This window comes from Strix uralensis, chromosome 8 (genome assembly GCF_047716275.1).
Source record: "Strix uralensis isolate ZFMK-TIS-50842 chromosome 8, bStrUra1, whole genome shotgun sequence".
Classification (NCBI taxonomy): Eukaryota; Metazoa; Chordata; class Aves; order Strigiformes; family Strigidae; genus Strix; species Strix uralensis.
In genome coordinates, this window is record NC_133979.1 from 13,356,438 (window position 1) to 13,375,265 (window position 18,828).

General features: G+C 39.2%; 1 protein-coding gene across 9 annotated transcripts in view; it reads left to right on the forward strand.

Moving 5' to 3' along the window:
* ST6GALNAC3 (ST6 N-acetylgalactosaminide alpha-2,6-sialyltransferase 3) overlaps nt 1-18,828 on the forward strand; it is a 225,800-nt gene that overhangs the window by 162,269 nt on the left and 44,703 nt on the right. Inside the window, exon 8 of one of the 9 annotated variants that reach the window (XM_074876315.1) lies at nt 10,116-10,854. The exons of 7 other annotated variants lie outside the window; for them this stretch is intronic. In XM_074876315.1, coding sequence (XP_074732416.1) covers nt 10,116-10,128 — 13 coding nt within the window. In that variant the 3' untranslated portion in view covers nt 10,129-10,854. Of the gene's footprint in view, nt 1-1,862; nt 2,013-10,115; nt 10,855-18,828 lie in introns of those variants that run through there. One more of the 9 variants, XM_074876314.1, reaches the window with a different exon arrangement.

Below are 18,828 nucleotides of genomic sequence, written 5' to 3' on the forward strand. Positions count from 1 at the left end.
AAAACAGCTTTCTTTGGGCTTTTTCCTGGCCATTTCCTTCAGTAAGGTCTGCCCAGTTTTCCAGACCTTCTGCTATCCTAGTGAAAGTGGTTTTATTGATGTTTTCATTCACTTCAGGATACCATGCATCACTTTTCCCTAGAATACAGCAGTATACATAGCTTTGCTTCACCTGTGTGTAGCAGTGTTTGCTAAGGGCTGGGGAAGGTACTTTTGGGCCTCTCTCAGAGTGCCCCCAGCCACACACTCTACAAAAGACTATGTCTACTTTGTGCTATTGTTAGCAGGATGGCTGTTCTGTGTTTGGGGGTGGCTACTGCAGACATGGGGGTCTGGTCTTTCTTCCTCACTACCTCTTTGCAACACTTTGCCTCTTCTGATGTTGTGTTATTGGGTCTGAAGGTCTGAGATCTGGGCTGCAGCCAGCAGTGTTGCATCTTGGTAGCTTGGGGTTTCCAGTCAGTGCCACATCCCACATTCATGAGACACAAACATCAAAGCCCAAAAAATTGAGGTTAGCTGTGGCTTATTCTTTTCCCATATATATCCTGAAGGGAGCCCATGCTATTCCATTGTAAAGCTGATGTTTATGCACCATTTCACATTGTCCAGATAGTTTGCAGCCTCTAAAGGAGTTTTCTGTGCTTGAATTTACAGTAGACATATAATCTACCACATTTTATATGTATGTTCTTACTTGATGACAACCTCCTACTGGCCTTATGCAATGTTTTATTAAATAGAGGGACAGTTCCCAAGCCCATCTTCCTTCCCAAGATTGAAGTTAGTGTTCTTCCTCCACTTAGATTTCATTAATAATATTTAGCATTTCATAGTGCTTATCATCCACAGACCTTAAAGCACCACAGGACGTTAAATCAGCTTTAATTTCCCCTTGTAAAACTCATGTAGGGAGTCATTTGTCAAGTTGTGCACAGGTATCATGCTGCAAGTCTATGGAAGAGCTATGAAGATATCCTTCAGTCAGGGTTCCCAAACGGCCCCTGATGCACTACCCTGACATTCAGAAAGCACAAGAATGTATTCTTGCCTATGTAAGTTCATGCTTACCTGGGAGGGAGTCCTGGATGACCAAGTGATGATCAAATCCATATCAAGTGGATTTTTTTTTATGAACAGACAGAAGTGGAACTTCCTAAGTGAATTCACTTGAAATTGCACATTTCCTAAAATTCTGTGTGACTAGACCCAGCTCTTGTGTCTTGGCCTCTGTGCAAAGATAGGCTTGTATTGCTCAGCTGAGCTTTGTTTAAAGATCACATTTTGCAGGAGGGAGGGGTGATCATTAGATTTGGGGAGCGATCTTACAAGGGATGTTGGAGCACTCCACATCTGAACAGTTGCATTCCTGCCACTTTCCAGCAGTCAGCACTGCCCATCAAAGAAAATTGCTAAATAGCTCTGCTACACCATTCTTCATTTGCATTAGAAATGGCTCTAAGCAATAACAGGATTACAGCCAAAAAGTGCCAGTACTCTATCATTCATTTATTTGATTTAATATATAGAGGTTCCTATTTGAAACAGCATTTACTTTTCTTGAGCTCATCATAAAACCCACTTTGAATGGAAGTGTTTAAGGTAATGATGACTCCATTTAATTCCCTTAGAACAGCATGTCTGGAATCAGATACACTATTTCTCCTTTCATTAGGTGTTTCTGAGCTGCTATGAGTGATCTATAGCATGAGAGGAATGAGATTAGCTGGAGAAAACCTGATGAAAATAGTCCACAATATGCTGCTATTCTTCCTACTCAACATGGTAAACTGTGAGCTCAGATGACTTTGCAGTGGCACCCAGATAGCGTTAATAGAACCTGATGCAAACTTTCATTTCAGGAAAGGTGGAAAAGCTGTGCTTGCTGTGCGCTGCAGATTTCCCTTCACCTGCACTGTGAATTGAAGAGTGTTACAGCTTTCTCAGCCAGGCATTACCACCTTCTTCCCGTCTCCTCACTGCCACCAAATCCCTGTAAATCCAAGCCTGGTCTGAACAGCAGATCTTTAATGGGGTTTTCAACATGCACATTCCCCACCAAAGTCAGGAGGTCAGACGTTGTGTTGCACTTTTGTTCACAGACAGGATTGCTACATGGGATGCTGCATCAGGAGCTGGTTTCTCCCTTCAAATTGAGGAAGATGTTTCAATTAGTTCTAGGAAATTTGAGAGCTGGCAGCTAAGTTTTGCCAGTGTTTTATTCCTGTTTACATTTCTTGATCATCAGTAATTAACTGTTAATAATCAGTGGGCATGGCACGAATACAGGGAAAAGCATTTTCCAAAGCACCTCCTTGACCAAATAGCCTGTATTACACCTGAAAATTAAACAGTTTCATGAGTAATTTAGGTATCTTGAATCTTTTTTTCTACTGCAGTATCTGGAATTCCCATGAAATATCTAGAAAGAAGAATTTGGAACATTACTGTAGGATGTTTTCATTGGTTAAAGAAGCAGAGATTTTTCCGGTACCATTTGTCTAAAACTCTTGTGCTGTTTTTCCTAAACATGATTATGAAGTTCTGCATGATTGCTGATGTTGCAGGTATCTTAGTATTATAAAATGCTAGTAATAGTAACTAAAAGGTGGTTATGCTAGGAATATGCTGAAGACTGAGGTTTTGCAGTGTGTGTATCCTGTCCATGTCTAAAAGTAACATACTCCAATATTACAGCAAAATGATGCATTTAAATATCTAGATACTATATTTTCAGCAGAAAACATTGTTTGTAATGTCTTGGTCTCTCTGCCCATTCATTCCTTTTCAGGCTATCACAAAGCGTACTTTGAGAGGCATGGTAATTTTGTGATATGAACATTCCCTGCTTTCTGCAACTACAGACAATTCATCTTACATGCAATCAGCCATCTAGAAATAATGACTTTCTGTCCCTGTAAACTGGGATTAGATTCCTGATCTGCTTTGGCAGGTTGTATCATTCTTACCTTCTGAAAATCTTAGTTTATGTGTAAATAGATTGAATAATTTGAGTGCCCATAACAGTGACAGAATAATGTCATATGCCAGAACCTGCTAAAACCTTTCCGATCCTGTGAGTTTGTGTCAGACCCCATTCACTGTAACACTGCTGTCCCAGACCTTGGCTTCTCTCCTGAGCAAAGATTGCTGGTGCAACTACTGTAAACTGGTCTTTTACTATGTGCATGAAGCAGTACTATGGACTGGTGAAACTATGAGGTTACACCAGTTTGTCTGCTATAGATTTGACCTTAAGTCTCTGCCTCTAGAGTAAAAAACTGGTATAAAAAAACAATGTAAAGATTTATTGTTTTGTAGTATCTTTAAACATTTTAAAGAAATCTGCAGTAGCAATGTATACAGTTCAGCCATTGCTTTAAAAGTGAAAGACTCCAAAGTGCAAATCGGTCTCTGATGTGCAAAAGCAATGAATTGAAAGGAGTGGGTAGGAAGGCAATGTGATACAGAGAGTCTCAGCTGAAAAACTTCTGAGAAAATACTGTTTAAAGTCGAAGTTACAAAGTGCATGCTTTTCTACTGAGGACCAAATCTATTGGTTTCAAATTAAAGGCTCACACAAGTTATATCTGCTGTGTCTAATATGCAGTAATTCATTCCTCTAATTCCTAGAGGAGCCCTCTCTATTTAAAGTACAATTGAACTCCAAATTACCTTACAATGTTAGAGTTTAAGAAGTTGTGTCAGTCTAGCACTGAGTGGTACTGAGTGGGCTGCACATGCATGCAGAAAGTTTAGACCGTCTCACTTTGTTTCGTGCTAAGTAGTCTGATCAGCAGCCTTTCCCACCTTGTACTTAACAGATGTTCTAATTTCTTATGTTCCTGTGCACAGCAGCAGAACAGGAGAATTCGAAATGGTATGGTTTGCTTTCATACAGACTGGCTTATGGGTTGGTTTTTCTTTTCTGCTTTCTTGTCTGATTCCTGAAAAAATTACCTGTAATCACCCATGTAATATCAAAGCTAATACAATAGCCTGATTTTCATCATTGATTGAATATATTTTCAGGAGCATGTTAGAATTCTGCTGAATCATTACATTATCTATCAGAAGAAAAATGTATTCATAAGCCTCTGTGTGGAAGATTATATGAAGATAAGTTGTATCTCATCATGTGATCTGCACCATTATGGATTATCAAAGTACTGGCCTTACAGAATCAGTTTTTAGCATTATTAGTGGCTATAACTTTGGCTGTCAGTTCTACAAAAGAGTCTGGCTGTAACTAACAAACTGTGTGTATCTATATTTGTAACAACTGTGTTGATAGTTTCACATATCAGTTCAATAAAACATCTTCCACTCAGGGGAGACATTTGGGCAGGAATATCTCAGTGACATCCTTGCCATTCCCATTACCATCACTACACACTCAGAGCAATATATGTTTTAAAAATTGATTGAGTGTGTATTTACAACATAGATATGAGACATGTTTTTTTAATGGTGAGAAACTCCCAGTGATGCGTTCTGTGATCTGTAGCATTGATTTGGATTCTTTGATTTTAGTGCTACAGAATACCGTCATAAAACTTTTAGACCCTTAATGTCATAGGGTGCAGCTTCTTGACACAGAATGCTAATGTAAAAGGAGATAGCTACTCCAGGCAAGAGCTTCCAACCCAGCAAAAACCAAAGGCTTGCATTAAACATAGTTTACTGACTGAATTTGTATTCTTAACATATTAAATATAAAATAGAGAGAACTTCACTGAAGTGACATAAGGTTGAGATGTAAAATCCCTAATGCAGGTAGACTTTCAGTGGGCCGCTGTGGCAGTGTGGAGGATAGGCATTTGGTTTAGGTAGTTCCCTCACCTCCCTTCAGGCACTTTCCAGTAAGCATCTCTGAAAAGTATTTTTCTAAAAAAGTTGTCTAAAGATAGGTGAAGCAACTTTTCTGCCCCTTCTCTGTTGACTAAAGAGAGTCTAGATGCCTGGCCTAGAGACTTAACTCTTCATTAGCAAAGGAAGGTGAGGTAGATAGTGGTTAAGTGTCTTATGATTATGTGTTATAGCTTCTAATGGGTACGTGTCGTTGTTTAGCATGCTGTTGTATTTAGCTCAAGATTTTGGTAAAGATAGGACAGAGGTGGTATCTTTCATATTCTTAGTACAGCAGAAAGTTTATCTGCTATATCATACTCTTTTGGGTCTGGTTGCCATCCTGGTTCTTAAGAATATTTCTGGCAACATAAAACTGGGTTTGAAAATTAACTCCACCCTGGGACAGAGGAAAAAAATGACATAGAAAAGTGAGGGAGAGAGGTACCAGAAAAAAGGGAGAAGTTTAGCCAGATAGCTGGTGTGTAGGAATAACTGTTAAGTATATTTTCATGGAAGTCGTTATAGTGAACAATATGGGGAAGCTTTTAATTGTTATACAGAAGTCCTTAAAGTGTGCTAGATGTATTAGAGTTCACTTCGATGTAGGAAACTCTTGACATATCTCACTGCAGTGAGATTACTGTCTAAAGTTATCTGGAATCCTTCCAGTACCAAAACTGAGTTTAGAAATGGCTGAAATAGCTTGTTCTAGTTCTGTAGTGACTAAACTCAGCTGGGACATCCAAGCCAACAGTACTGTGGACTTAAGTATGTGAGTATGGTTGGCAGTTTTAGTTGACTGCCTTTCCTTCTGAAGTTCATTCCTCCCATTGGTGCAATAACATTTGGTCTTCTCAGTTCTTAAAGCATTGATTGGACACAAACTATTTTTCACTACATCTGCATTTTCTTTTTTAAGAGAAGGGGGAAAAGCTAATTGTGTTTGTTTGGGAGAATGCCTTTTCTTTGTAACAGGTAGACTGAAGTATCTGCACTGAGAGGTGCGTGTTTGTTCAGGAACTCACATTGTAAGCCTTTAGTGCACCAGTAGGTTGATAATTTAGCAACATGAGTGTGGACGCAGCTTGCTTTCTCTGTAGCACATTCTCTCCTGACCTTGTAATCTTACCGTATGGGACCTATAGAGATGTAGCTGGGTCAGACTTGTCTGTAGACTGTTGTGTGACTCTACCTAACACTTAATGCTATTACCTGTTTCCCTGTGGGGTGTGTGACCAAGGGCAGAGTAGTGAACCCCCTGGAGGGGATGGTAGAAAAGAAACTCTCTTTGCAAAGTGCAAGATACCTTACCTTGGTGCTCAATTGTATTTACATTGCCTGTTCAGACCTATGTGTGTGTGACTAACCTTTTGTGGCGTCTGCCGTCCAGGAGTGAATTAACTTTCCCATCTGTCACGAGCAGATTTTAGTTCTGAATGTTACTATTCCGATGTTTCCTGCTGCTCACTAGTGCTAAAGCTGTTAACAAGAGTGCGCCCACTGGCCAGGCTGAGGCCTCAGGACGGGCTTGCAGTAAATCCTTGTGACATTGCTGCCTTCTCTGCACGTGGGCCCAGGACCCCCTGCTGCTCATCCCTCATAACAAAGAGCCATTGCTGGGTTGTAACAGCCCAGCAGATGGCAGCTGCCCCACAGTAGTTGGGGATACTTGAATCTCCATCACCTTCCCATGCTTTTGGGAGCTTCAGGTGTTGCCACAGTGGTAGGATAGTTGAATGGAGGGGATCCAGCTCTAGCAGGCTGTCTTTCATTGTTCCAGCTGTTCACAGCTGCTCTACATCTGATTTAAAAGGCATTTACTCCCCTCATGTGAATAACCTTGAGGGATCAGAAAGTCAATTGTGCAAAGCACATACAGTCAGTGCCAGATGTGTGTCCAGGAGCCATTGTGAGGATGCTGGCATTGAGAAGAGCTTCTTGGCGGTGTTTTCGGGGCTGGCAGGTAGCTGCAGCAGCTCGGGAAAATTTAGAGCTGGTGACAGGGGTGAAGAGGTTACCTAGGACACAACTATTAGGATTTTGAAAGCTCTGTTTGCACCTCCTTTCCAGAGCAATACTGAGCATACATCCCCTGTAGTTTTTAGTCTGTCAGTTCATCTGTGAATGGAGCAAACATTACTTTAATTGTAGTTCATTAGTTCCATCTGGTGCCAGGGTGGGGAATGGACACCCTTTCTTACCTTACAAAACATTATATACCTTCCCTGCCAAGCTGCTCTACTGAACAATAGTTAGAGTCTGAGGCTAACTCTAAAGGTAAAGATTTGGAATTGTTTCTCCATTGGTCTTCCCACAGATGTGCACTTGACTTCCTAGATGTGGCCGATGTCTAAAGAAGTTAAGACCAACAATATTTTATTTAAAGCAGTAGTATACCATATGCAAGGCCAGAGATGCTCTGTGTGATACCCACAAAATTGGGTATCTGTCTGCTTTTTTTCATTCCCTTTAATCGATAAAAATATGATTTTCCCCTAGTTCAAAGGAAATTGAATTTTCACATAGCAGGGGAAAACAAATGCCCTTCAGCATTGCTGTCAGTGAATTGGGACACCAGATGTCTTTTAAACAGGTCCAGCATATTGTCTTTCCATTTCCAAGTCACTCTTTTATGCTTCTATTTATTGTAGGCAATTATGCTTTGACCCAAAGACATAATCCTAGTGGAATTAAAAATCATGTGCCCTCTTTGTATGAAAAAAGCTGAGTCTGATTTTATGGAAAAGAAGTGTAGAGAATGAATCTAATGGGAAATTAGACAGTAGTATTTGATGACTGTAAATGTATTTATTTATAACAGCTAATCTTGGTGGAAATGAAGAAATAAGATGAAATAATTAACTTTACTATTTATAAAAGGGTCTCTCTTATCCACTGTGAAATGCAGCCACCTCTAAGATGAAGTGCAATGGCTGCTAAACAGCATATAGACATTTAGGAATGAAAGGAAACAACAAATGTGCATTTGACACAGGGGGGGGGAAATGCACCATGGAAGGAAAATGTTTTCATGAAAATGTTGCCCCTTTTTGTTGAAAACATATCTTTAACTGGCTCTTATAATTATTCAAACTGGAATTTGGTCATAAAAGTAAAATGTCTGTAGCCTTGCAAGATGCACTCTGACATTTTTAATAGCTTCAATACAGAAAAAGCACTTATTTTACAGTAAGAAAGAACATGTACTCTCTGAAAGATAAAGGGCTTCGTTTTCCTCTCACAGTTTTACTGATGATTTCACTGAATTACTGCAGACTTAGAACAGTGCAAGTGCAATCGGGGCCCACTCCAGCAGCACCAGGACAGAGGTAGGAGTGCTGCCTACTGAATTAACAGCCCTTTTCATAAACCTAGGGAATGAAGGAGTAATAAAGAGGTTGGCTAGCTGTTGATGAATTCTCTGACCGTGTGCAGTGTATCCTGGAGCTCCAGTTAAACCTTTATATATCTCAAGAGAGAAAGAGAGCGAATGATATTGTAAAGAGCACTTTGCCAAATAAAATAGAAAAATCCGTGGGATTGTTGCACTATTACAAATGTCAGCACACAATTAGGAGTCAGTTTATATATATAAAATGTTTTACTGAGCTTGTTGAGTGAAGTTTACAGTTTATAACAGGAGACCTATGAAAGATAAACTGCCACACCATCTGTGATACACGTACTCAAAAATTCCTCTGCTTAAATTAGATCACTAAATTTAAATAAAGTATATGCTATTTCATATATAACTATTACCCTCGAATCAATCCACATTCAACCAGTATAACTTACATGCTGACTGAAAGTTGGAGGGAGACTGAGTCTTGATAAATTGAAAAAAGGCAGCAAAGTGATTTTAGTATCTTAGCATCGTTGATTAAATGTGTGAAGCTAACTAAGAAAATAATCTGCAAGGAGAGATGTTGTGATAGCGGTCACGTTGTGTCATTGATTTGTATTAAATGCCAGGGAAGAGAGAGAGAGAGAATAATTTGAAGATTTGCTTTTCATTATGGTATGAATTGATGTTCAGCTACTAAAATGAAATAGGTTTGCATAAGAGTTACGACTGTCAAAAACCATTTGGAATTTCATTCTGTGCACAGAAATTAAAATTTCAAGTGATTATGTGAAAGACTTTCTCTTCTGAAGCAAGATTATAAACCCACAGTTTCCCTTGTTACTGGATATTTAGATTAGGTGAAATTCTTACTGTTTGTTTTATCTCATCTCAAATGTTTTTTAAGTGACTTGCTTATCATATTAAATTCAAGAAACTATGGTGATGGAGCAGTATGCTTGAGATTTTAACTGCATATAGAGCTATTCAAAGTTATGGGTCATACAGCTAATGTAAGTCAACTATCTGGGTGTATACATACAAGAAATATTTATTTTGGTTTATAATAGCAGTGTAATTGAGTACACTGTGGGCAGATACACCATTAATTACATATTACAATACAGTCTGATCTGATATCAGGAGCAGAACACTCAAAATTCAGAATCTCTTGACTTTTTTCATTCATTTCCATAACAATCAACCAGACCACTCAGTTTTGGAGGAAATAATGACACTGGAAAGGGACTGAGTCTTACAGCATGCTTTCAACATCCTGGGTTCAATTAAAATGGAAGAATATATTCTGAAATCATAAGATTTGTCCTTTGAACTAACTTCTGCAGATTAACATGTATGATTCCCATTGGCATGAATTTCCCAGATAAGCTCAACTAAATCATGGAAAACGGAGCAATTTTGAGGGGTCTCAAAGTTATGACTGTTAGATTTCACAGCTACAGTATTTTACAGCATTTGAATATTGCTAAGTGGTTGCTGTAGTAGGAGTTACGAGCCCATTATTATAACTGCATTCTAGAAATAGAGAATTTGGCCATACTGCTTTATCCTCTTAGAATGTTAGAACAAGCAGATAGTAGAATTCACTGCAAGATCCTAATGGACATTGTAACTGTGGATCTGAATGACTCAATCAGTGAAGAGCTGTCAGATAGCGATGCACCATAGAAAATGCGTAGGTAAGCTTTTGTGCATTTAAAGCTTTTAGCCTGATTTTGCACTGTTTGCAGCTATTATCTGTTTTAAAAGAAACAATAAAACAACAAAATTGCCCACTTGATGACAGAATCAAATATTGTTTTGCATGTATATAATCAGATGTTGAGATAAATGCACAAAGTGTGTGCACTCTTTTGAATGAATGCCCACTGAAATAAATGCACTTGTGTTTTCTTTTCAGAAAGAGTTTCTAGACATGTTGAAATAAGCCTTATATTTTTTCACTGGCATGCAAGGTCACCGCTTCAGTCAGCTGTCTTACCTTCAAGTCCCAAAGTGTGTTGGTTTTCTTGCATTTTGAACTTTGGCTTTTTGGTGCAGTGAAACAGTACTGTTGGGAAAAAAACACCAGATGCTGCAAGAAGGTGTCTCTTTGGAAATGGCACATGTGCTCATCATCACATCTGCGTTGACACATACTGTGGAGCTTCTCCTCTGAGTCCCTGTGTAGATTCTGGGCCAGGAACAGGAGTTTGTTTGAGGTGTCAGTAAGTGTCTTAATACCACCATTCCCAGGTGTTCAAGGCTGCAGCTGAGCCTCCCAAAATTATGAGATTTCAGAAGGATAAACACAGAATTCTATTAATAATTTGTGTTCCTGTTCTTGGGCTTCCAGAGTTTATGTTTTCCAGCTGTTCTCTGAAATCATGATGGCTAGAAAATGTCTTCTGTTTTAGCAAAAGTGGCACCTCCCATCTAGTCAATTGATTCCAGAAAGCAGGACTCAAAGAATGATAAATATTGTAAAACTTAAAATAAAGTTGTGAGATCTTACAGCATGGCATCTTGCCATCAAAGCAAAGGATGTTTGGATCAACTTTTGCTATATTCATGTGGATGGTTTATTGTACTGTAGAGGATAAGACATCCTGGAAAATTGTTTTGCTGTGTTTTTAACATGACAGCCCATATTTGATTAACTTTCCTTTTTTTGCTGTAGATTCATTTGGGTTAAGGTTACTGCTGGCTTTTCCCCTGGACTCTCAGCAGAGGCAATGAGTGAGACAGGCACAGGCCTGTTGAGAGATCCTTGAACAGTGCCAAAGGTTCAACTCCCCATGCTCTTCAGGCATGACTATGCTAATAAATTTGCATTTCCTCCCCCAAGCTCACATCTCTTTCATCTTAACTGTAGCCTCTTGTATGATTTGCTTTATTGGCTTGCAGCCAGTGTCGTGTCCTGGCAGGCTGAGGAAGGTGTTACGAAGACAACAGAGCGAAGCAGAACACTTCAATCCAAACAGTGCAAACTCCTCAGGAAAAAAAGGGATTTTACTTGCTCCAACAACACGGTGCCCTCTCCACTCTGCCACACCACTTACTAGTGATAATACATTATGGAAGAAACTGATAAATTTATTATAGAGCTCAGCCATCAATACATTTCACCAGTAGTAGCTTCTTTCCTTTTATCAGCTCAGCTGTGTTTAATGGCTTTGTACTCAGATGACAATTTAAAGTGATACTAGATCATTATCCAGAGACCTGATGAAAGAGAAGCTAAAGTGTTAAACCTTAGGAAGGGCAAATGCATACATGTATGCAGTCAAAATACATTACTGCATCACATCCTAATGACAAAGGTAACCATAAACAAACATGAAACAGACCGTATTATTTTTCACAGACTTTGCCAAGCAAAATGTGGAGGCCTGTATAAGAGGCTTTTAAAAAATCCTGTTATTTTCTGGAAATCTTCAGATGCTCTCTCTGGGACTGTACTGCTGCGATACTGAATTGGCAGTGTCACTTTGGCATTACTGGGAAACTGTAGGGTAATTTTCCTTTCTAACCTACCTTCCAGGATGAATTGGTCCTTTCTGATGACACTGGAGACGAGCTGAAACCAAAAACCAACTTCACATACTTTGAAAACAGAGCCTTAGATAGATTGCATCTCAGTGGCTTACAGGGCTCATATTGTCATTGTGATACTTACTTGAATTTCAGCTAAAACAACGTACTGTAATTTTTATGTGTCAGTTTACAGCAAGATACCTAAAAAAGGGCTGTCTGAAGTTAGCATCTTAAGTCTGCATATAGAAACCTAAAAAAAGTTTTTCAAAGTACACATGCAGCAGTTTCTGCATTTTAAAAACATGATTTTTTTTTCTTTTAGTGTCATTCAAAAATAACATTAAAATTAGGATGATAATTATACAGTGGAGTGCATTGATTACCAGTGCCTGGTGCTGGGTACTGAGCAGAAATAGACTTTTAAACATCTAAGCAATTAATTTGGAGATAACATTTATTGATTGTGTAAAAAGTTCCTATAAGTCGATCTAAAATGTGTCATCCAAAGATGTATTGTTATAAATACAATAGTGAGCTTTGCACTGGATGTGCAGCAAATGTAATGTTTTTTGAGTGATCCCAATTGCATTATTTATGTATTGAGTTACCTTAGATTTCACAAAGATATTTTCCCTGGAGGATTGAAACCATGGCAAATAAAAACCTGGCAAACCTAGCCTTTGATAAGGTGACACGATGGGGAGATCGCTAGAGGTTTCTTTCCTCTCCTGTGTATCTCTTTCATCTCCAGCTACAGGTTATCTGGGCCCCTCTCTCTACACAGGATGGCACCGTTCTACCCCAGCTGCCCCCTCTCTGGAGTAATTTTCACTTTCAAGCCTGTCAGACATGGTTTAGGGAAGAGTGACTGCAACTGTGGCAGAAGAGATGGTGTGCAAATACCAATTAAAGTCTTGAGGCATTGATTGACGGTGTTGGAGAGTTGCCACTCTAAGTGTGCATCAGTATACCTAAAACTTGAGATTTTCTGTTACCCACACCCCCACACCCCAAGGTGAGGACTGTTCTGCAGCAGGAATTGCCGCAGCAGAACTGTGGTTCAGGAGTTCTTCAGGAAAGTCAGGTTTAGATTTCAGCCCTTTCCTCCCAAAAGTATTTCTGAGGGTTTGAATGTAAATGTTTATTTCCCTTACGTCAGTTATAGCTAGCTGCATTCCTATACTGAAGAATTTCTAGTTTGGGGGATATCCATGTTTAGTGCAGGCCTTCTTGTTAGACTAGATGCACAGCCGCAAGCAAAGTAACAGCATTAATCTCCACAATGAAAATGTATTTTGGGACATTAGCACACATATGGTGAGGATTTTTTAACCTACATTACTGTATGTAACTTTGCAGCTTAATTAATCAATTAGGATTAGTGCAGTTTGTAATCAAGTCCAAGAGTGATTGATGCATGCCATATTAATTGCAACATTCGCATGAAGCATGTCATATACACAGTCATTTTACAGCTGGATTTCACATTGCGTTGCTCAAAAGCACTTAATAGCAGGAATATTTTAGACTTGCAATCAGGGAAATTGTATTGCACAATATGCTTTATATGTTGTACACCCTGCTTAGATAATAACTTCTCCATCACTGATGTATCCTCTCGCTCCTCCCTCCTGGTTCGATAGTTGGCAAAGTAGTCCATTTTCAAAGGCTTTCCTTTGCTGTGGAACAAGAGGTATAATTAAATTGTATCCCAGTAGTGAAGGTTTCTAATGATGATGAGCCAAAACTAATTGTATTGATTTGTTTATTACTGGCTTAGGAAGCTCATCAAACAAATGGACTGAAACTATTTCCATATTCTTATCTGTTTGCTAAATGAGAAACAAATAACAGTTCCATATGTCTGTTTCATGGTGTCACGGCATTAATACTAATTCTGAAGATAGACTCAAGCACAGGAAGGGATGTTATCCCCAGTACAATGTTTATACAGTGAAGAAATGCCACATTTTTTTCCATATTTGTGTCTTAGGATGGGCAAAATGAAGTTATTTTCTTTTTTGATATAAATGTTATTACTAATGAAGGTTTTCTGACTGTGAGAACTGGAGAGTAGCAGGCTATGCCCAGAAAGTGTAAAAGACTGGGGCAAAGGGAAGGAAACTGGTGTTATGTTCTTGCCTTCATGCACGTTCGTTCCTTGGCCTCTGTATTAAACAGAGCTGGATGAATAATGTGAACTAAAAACTTCTATGAATATTCATTTTAATTTTAAAATTAATTTACTTCACTCTCTCACATTAACTCTGCAAACAGTCAAGCAATCACATCTGGTATAAACGTTTGCAGAAAGTAAATTTCAATATTTCATGTATGAGTTTTGGTAGGAACAGAGTTTTAATTTTGAATGCAGAAAAATTCATGGCCTACTTGTGGGCCAGACACAAGTTTCTCTGACCTATATGAATAATCACTTTTGTTACATAACAACTTAAAAATGCTGGGCTTTTTATTACTAAATATTTGTGATCAATTCTTAGCGCAAAAGTCTGTCTAAGTTCATTTAAACACATGCTGATCTAAAGCTGTTGAAGCCAGAAGTAGTCACTTGTTGGCTTGGGTGTGTTTTAGATCAGTGTCCTCATGGATGCAGTTGAGAAAATCCATAGCTAGGAAAAAAAGACCAAGTTAATGGAATAAATTGTTATTTTAATTGAATTTGGGGGACTGATTGTGTTGATGCTGTGAGAATGTGGATTCCTCCACAGTGACACGTTGACTTGGGCTGCATTTTGCTCTTACAGTAATCCAAGAAATGTGGCTACTGTAATCAATTTAGAGCCTGAATCTGCTTCCAGTGGAAAAAAAAAGCAAGCCTTTTATTCTTAGGAGCTGGATAACATTAGTGAAAACTGCTATTTATACATGTGGAACCATCCCATTCATTTTCTGAAATACAGCTAGCTGCTTCTTGCACTCTACTGTGTGTTTTCAATTACAAATGTTCGCCACATCTCACATCTCTTATATGCTGTAGCATATGACACATTGTGGCAACTTTTGTTCAACTAGCAGGTTTTGGTCCAAAGAGGATTCAGAAAAGTTGGAAGGTGAATTACCCTTACATCCCTTGAGAATCTGATCCTGTCAGCTTGGCAGAGCATTGCTCAAACTGCTGCACTGCATATTATGTCTAGACTGTGGATAAGTTAATAACGCTAGAGGTAGAGCTAAAGGTAGAGGGAATTATACGCCACAGTTATTAAACTTTGACCTTTATGATGCTTTAAAATCATAAAACATTTTAAAATAGCTCCGCTACATCCAGGATAGCACTACTGTTGGGAAAACTGCCTCTCTATACAACACACAGATTTTATATCAGCACCTCTCTTCATATTCCAATTTATGTACATAGTAGTGAAGGATTGGTAGTGCCACCTTCCTTCTAGTTACGCTGTCTGTGAAGATTTGCTGTTAGGGACAGAATCTGGTGTGCTGCGATGTGAAACGTCACATCCTGTTTGTTCTGGCTTTTCCAGTCCTATTGCACTACCACAGTGCTTTACAGGCTTCAACATTAGCCTCACAGCCCTGAAGCTGATGGGTGGAAGGAGCACCAGCTCACCCATTTTGTAGATGGGAAAACTGAGGCATCCGCTTTTTGTCAGGCACAGTTGTGGAATAAGCAAAAACAGAGATTTAAACTCCTACTCAGAAACCTACATTAGGAGATTTGGCTTTCTTGCTCCTTCTGTATTCATTGGAGAGAAAGCCTCTTTTCACAGCTATGGGAGTCCTTTCAAGAGTCATCGGAGAGAGAGGTGATTAAAAATAGAGGCCTACTTAGGCACTCTGAGTTGCCTTCTGAAGTTCTCTCTCTTCAATGGCTGGAAAAGCCTGGGGAAAACTGTCTCAATTAAGCTGTGTGAATATCCTCTCTCCCCATGCTGTGTCTTGTGCTCTAATTATAAGGCAGCCTTTCTTCCCTATTTGTTGTTGCATTGTTATGCATAGGGAAGAAGCCCAGGTATCGGGAACAAAAAAATCCAACTGTAGACCTCTGATCTGAGCATACCTGTTAACAAATATCTCAAAGGTGTTTTTCAGAGTTGGGATTTAGATTTGGCTCATTTTAAATATCCAAGATCCTTTGCAAAATGTGAATGTTTCCTGGTTTAGGTCTCATATGTTGCTGTTTTTCCTCATCCACACAGGCCTGACTAAGCACATACTGGTCTCTGGATATCAGAATTCACCACAACCCACAACAAAGTTGACATTCACAGAGGAAAAAAGGTGCTTTTTTGTGGCAATAAACACAGAGTGTTTTTTAACCAAGCTCTCTGAAAACCTGCCCATACATCTGTGCGCACACCATTATCTTAATATTTACAAAACTTACGGGAGTTTCTGCATTTAAAATGGTAGGTGAATCAGAGGTCTTAAGAGCACTAATGAGCCAATCCTGAAGGATCCATTTGCATATGTCATGTCATTTGACTGAAGTTTGAGTTCAAGGAAAAACAATCTCTCAGCCTCTTAGTATGCAGACATTTGCATGTGCCCTCCAGTTGCTAAGCTTTGCTCCAGAAGTCAGCTCCATGGCCACTCTACGCGTTAACAATACAAACTCTGAGAGTTCCATTTTTTCTTTCACCTTGCAATAGTAAAAATATAAATGATGAGATTGGTCCCGCAGGTACGAAGCACGTGCATTGAGCTCCGGAGTTCTAAAGCAATAGGGGAAGCATGGAGCACCAGGAGGGGAGCAGCCAGCACTTGCAAGATCAGATTTTCTGCACACAGTTAAAAAGATCTAGTGTCATTTCATTTCAGAGCTATTAGAATAGCATAAAGCAAAAAATTCAAGCCTTTGAATAGCACATTCGGATTTTTTGCTTTCACTGGTTTTATGCCTTTGCATTGCTTTCATGTTGCACAGATGGGAGTGTTGGAGTGCTGAGCAGTTCTCAGAAGTATATGTGGCTATTCACTTTGCCCACTGTACCTCAGAACAGAAGAAAGCTACTGGCAGTGTCTCCTTGTAATACTGAGGAGGAAGAGAAAGAGAAGTTTGTCACCTGCCAAGGCTGTGTAGCAGAAACAACCCTCTCTGTGTTTCACTGGAGAGCAGCAGACATTCCAGGGAGAATCTATCCTGTAGAGCACATATCCCCGTGGCTAAGATATGAGCTTCTTATGGTGCTTATTCCACAAACATTCTTGAGAAGAAAAACCTTGGAGATGGGATTTACTATCAGCAAAGGCTTATCAGGGCTCCCATTAGGTAAGGGGCACTTTTACCTCCTCTTCCACGAGCAGCAAAGTAAACAATCACCTGAATGCTTTTGAAAATCCTCTCTTTTGATGCTGGGATGTTTGTAAATATGCAAACAAAGAGGGATGAGAGTAGGAGCAGAAGTGTCAAGGGATTTTATTTATGAGGCTATTGACAAATACCTTTTTCTCTGTTTACTCACCTCTTCTCTTAAGGAGGAAGTAGATAACGCCAAGGGTTGTTATAAAACCAACTGAAATTCTAATATAGCACCAAAGCCTGGAATTTTGTCCCTTAAATTTCACTAAGATTGATATGTTGAGTATGGGATAGTGGAGGAGACATGAGAAAACAACAGGAAAAACCCTGAACAAAGGGCAATTAGACATGGCAGACAGTGTTTTAAAGATTAGATTGGTTGGAAAAGTAAAACTTTTCAAGTTCATTGAAACCTGTGAAAGGAAAGAATGAAAACCCAGTATTTTTCCATTTTACTGTCATAAAAATGAATCTTCAACCGCTCATATTATAGCTACTGTCAGTGGGAACAGTTCAAATTCGTGTACCCTGCAGATGATGAACCCAAAATTGCCTCTTCCTAAATATATCCTGATGGATAGCTCCAAAGCTGGGTAGCCTCTGTGAGGCTCGAAGGTGCAGCTTGCACAGTCAGTCACTGTACCAAGACCAGCAATGTTTCAGCATGCTTGAGTGCCCGTTCCCAGGGGGATCACACTGAGTCTTCATGCAGACTGGGTAGCAAGGTGCATGAGGACAAGCCAGGTTTGGAGGTGACCTGTCCTCTTACAAACCCAAGAGTATTCACTTGCTTTCAGGGCAGCCTGTGCAAAGCTGAAAATTCACTTTCCTAGAGAATCAGCCAGTGATAATTCTTTCCCCATCTAGCTTTCACTGACTTTTTCTGCAAAAGACCGAACACTAATGCTTTCTTTACCTTCCTGTCACAGAGGAGAAATCTTGGCCTCAAGTCAGAGCTCCCTGGCTCTTTTCCTCTTTATTTTTGTTCTTACCTAGCCTTCTCCTGATGATTATCCAGCTTTGCTGTTGTAGGTTGAATAATTCAGGTGGAATGAACTATGAGTTGAAACAAGTAGACAGTGTTTCACTACTTGTCCACTTAAGTTATTCACAAATTGTCTTGAAATAGGACCTTTGCTCTGAATCTTAAATGATTACAGTGGTTCAGGTAGAGTTATGACTATATAGTAAGCAGCTGTGTTCAGTTTCTAATACTCAGGCATGAAATACATTAACATTTTTCCTTACTGTATAACTGGACATGTATTCTTTAATTTTAAGTGCTATTTTGACCTGACACTAGTGAATCATGTCATTGCACTTGATTCTCCTAAGCTTTTTTAATGTTTCTTCAGTGCACTTCATATTATTAGCTTCTCCCATTAGTTCCACCTGCAGTTCCAGTTACCAAGTTCATGTTAAGCCAAGTTATGCATTTGAGTGTCATAGAGTCAATGTCTTATTTTCTAAAAATCTTAATTTCCCCCAAACTTCCATCAATAACATCTTTAAAATCGATTTGCAATGTAAATGACTCAAAGTATAATCCATCCTGCTGTGTTCCAGAACACTTCCTTCTTATTTAATTGCCATAGACACTTTAGTTACTAATTAAACTTCATTGTTTATGATGTTGCATTTCATTAATAGATGTGATAAAAATTGCATGTTCCTGCAGATTTTTTGCATGTTAATGCCACTAGTGGGGTAGAATTCAGAATTGAGGGGAAAAAGTTCGTCTCAGAGGTTTCAAGATTGCACTCATAACCATGTAGTGAAACTGCCCCACAAACATGATCTTGAGAAGAGAGGGTGC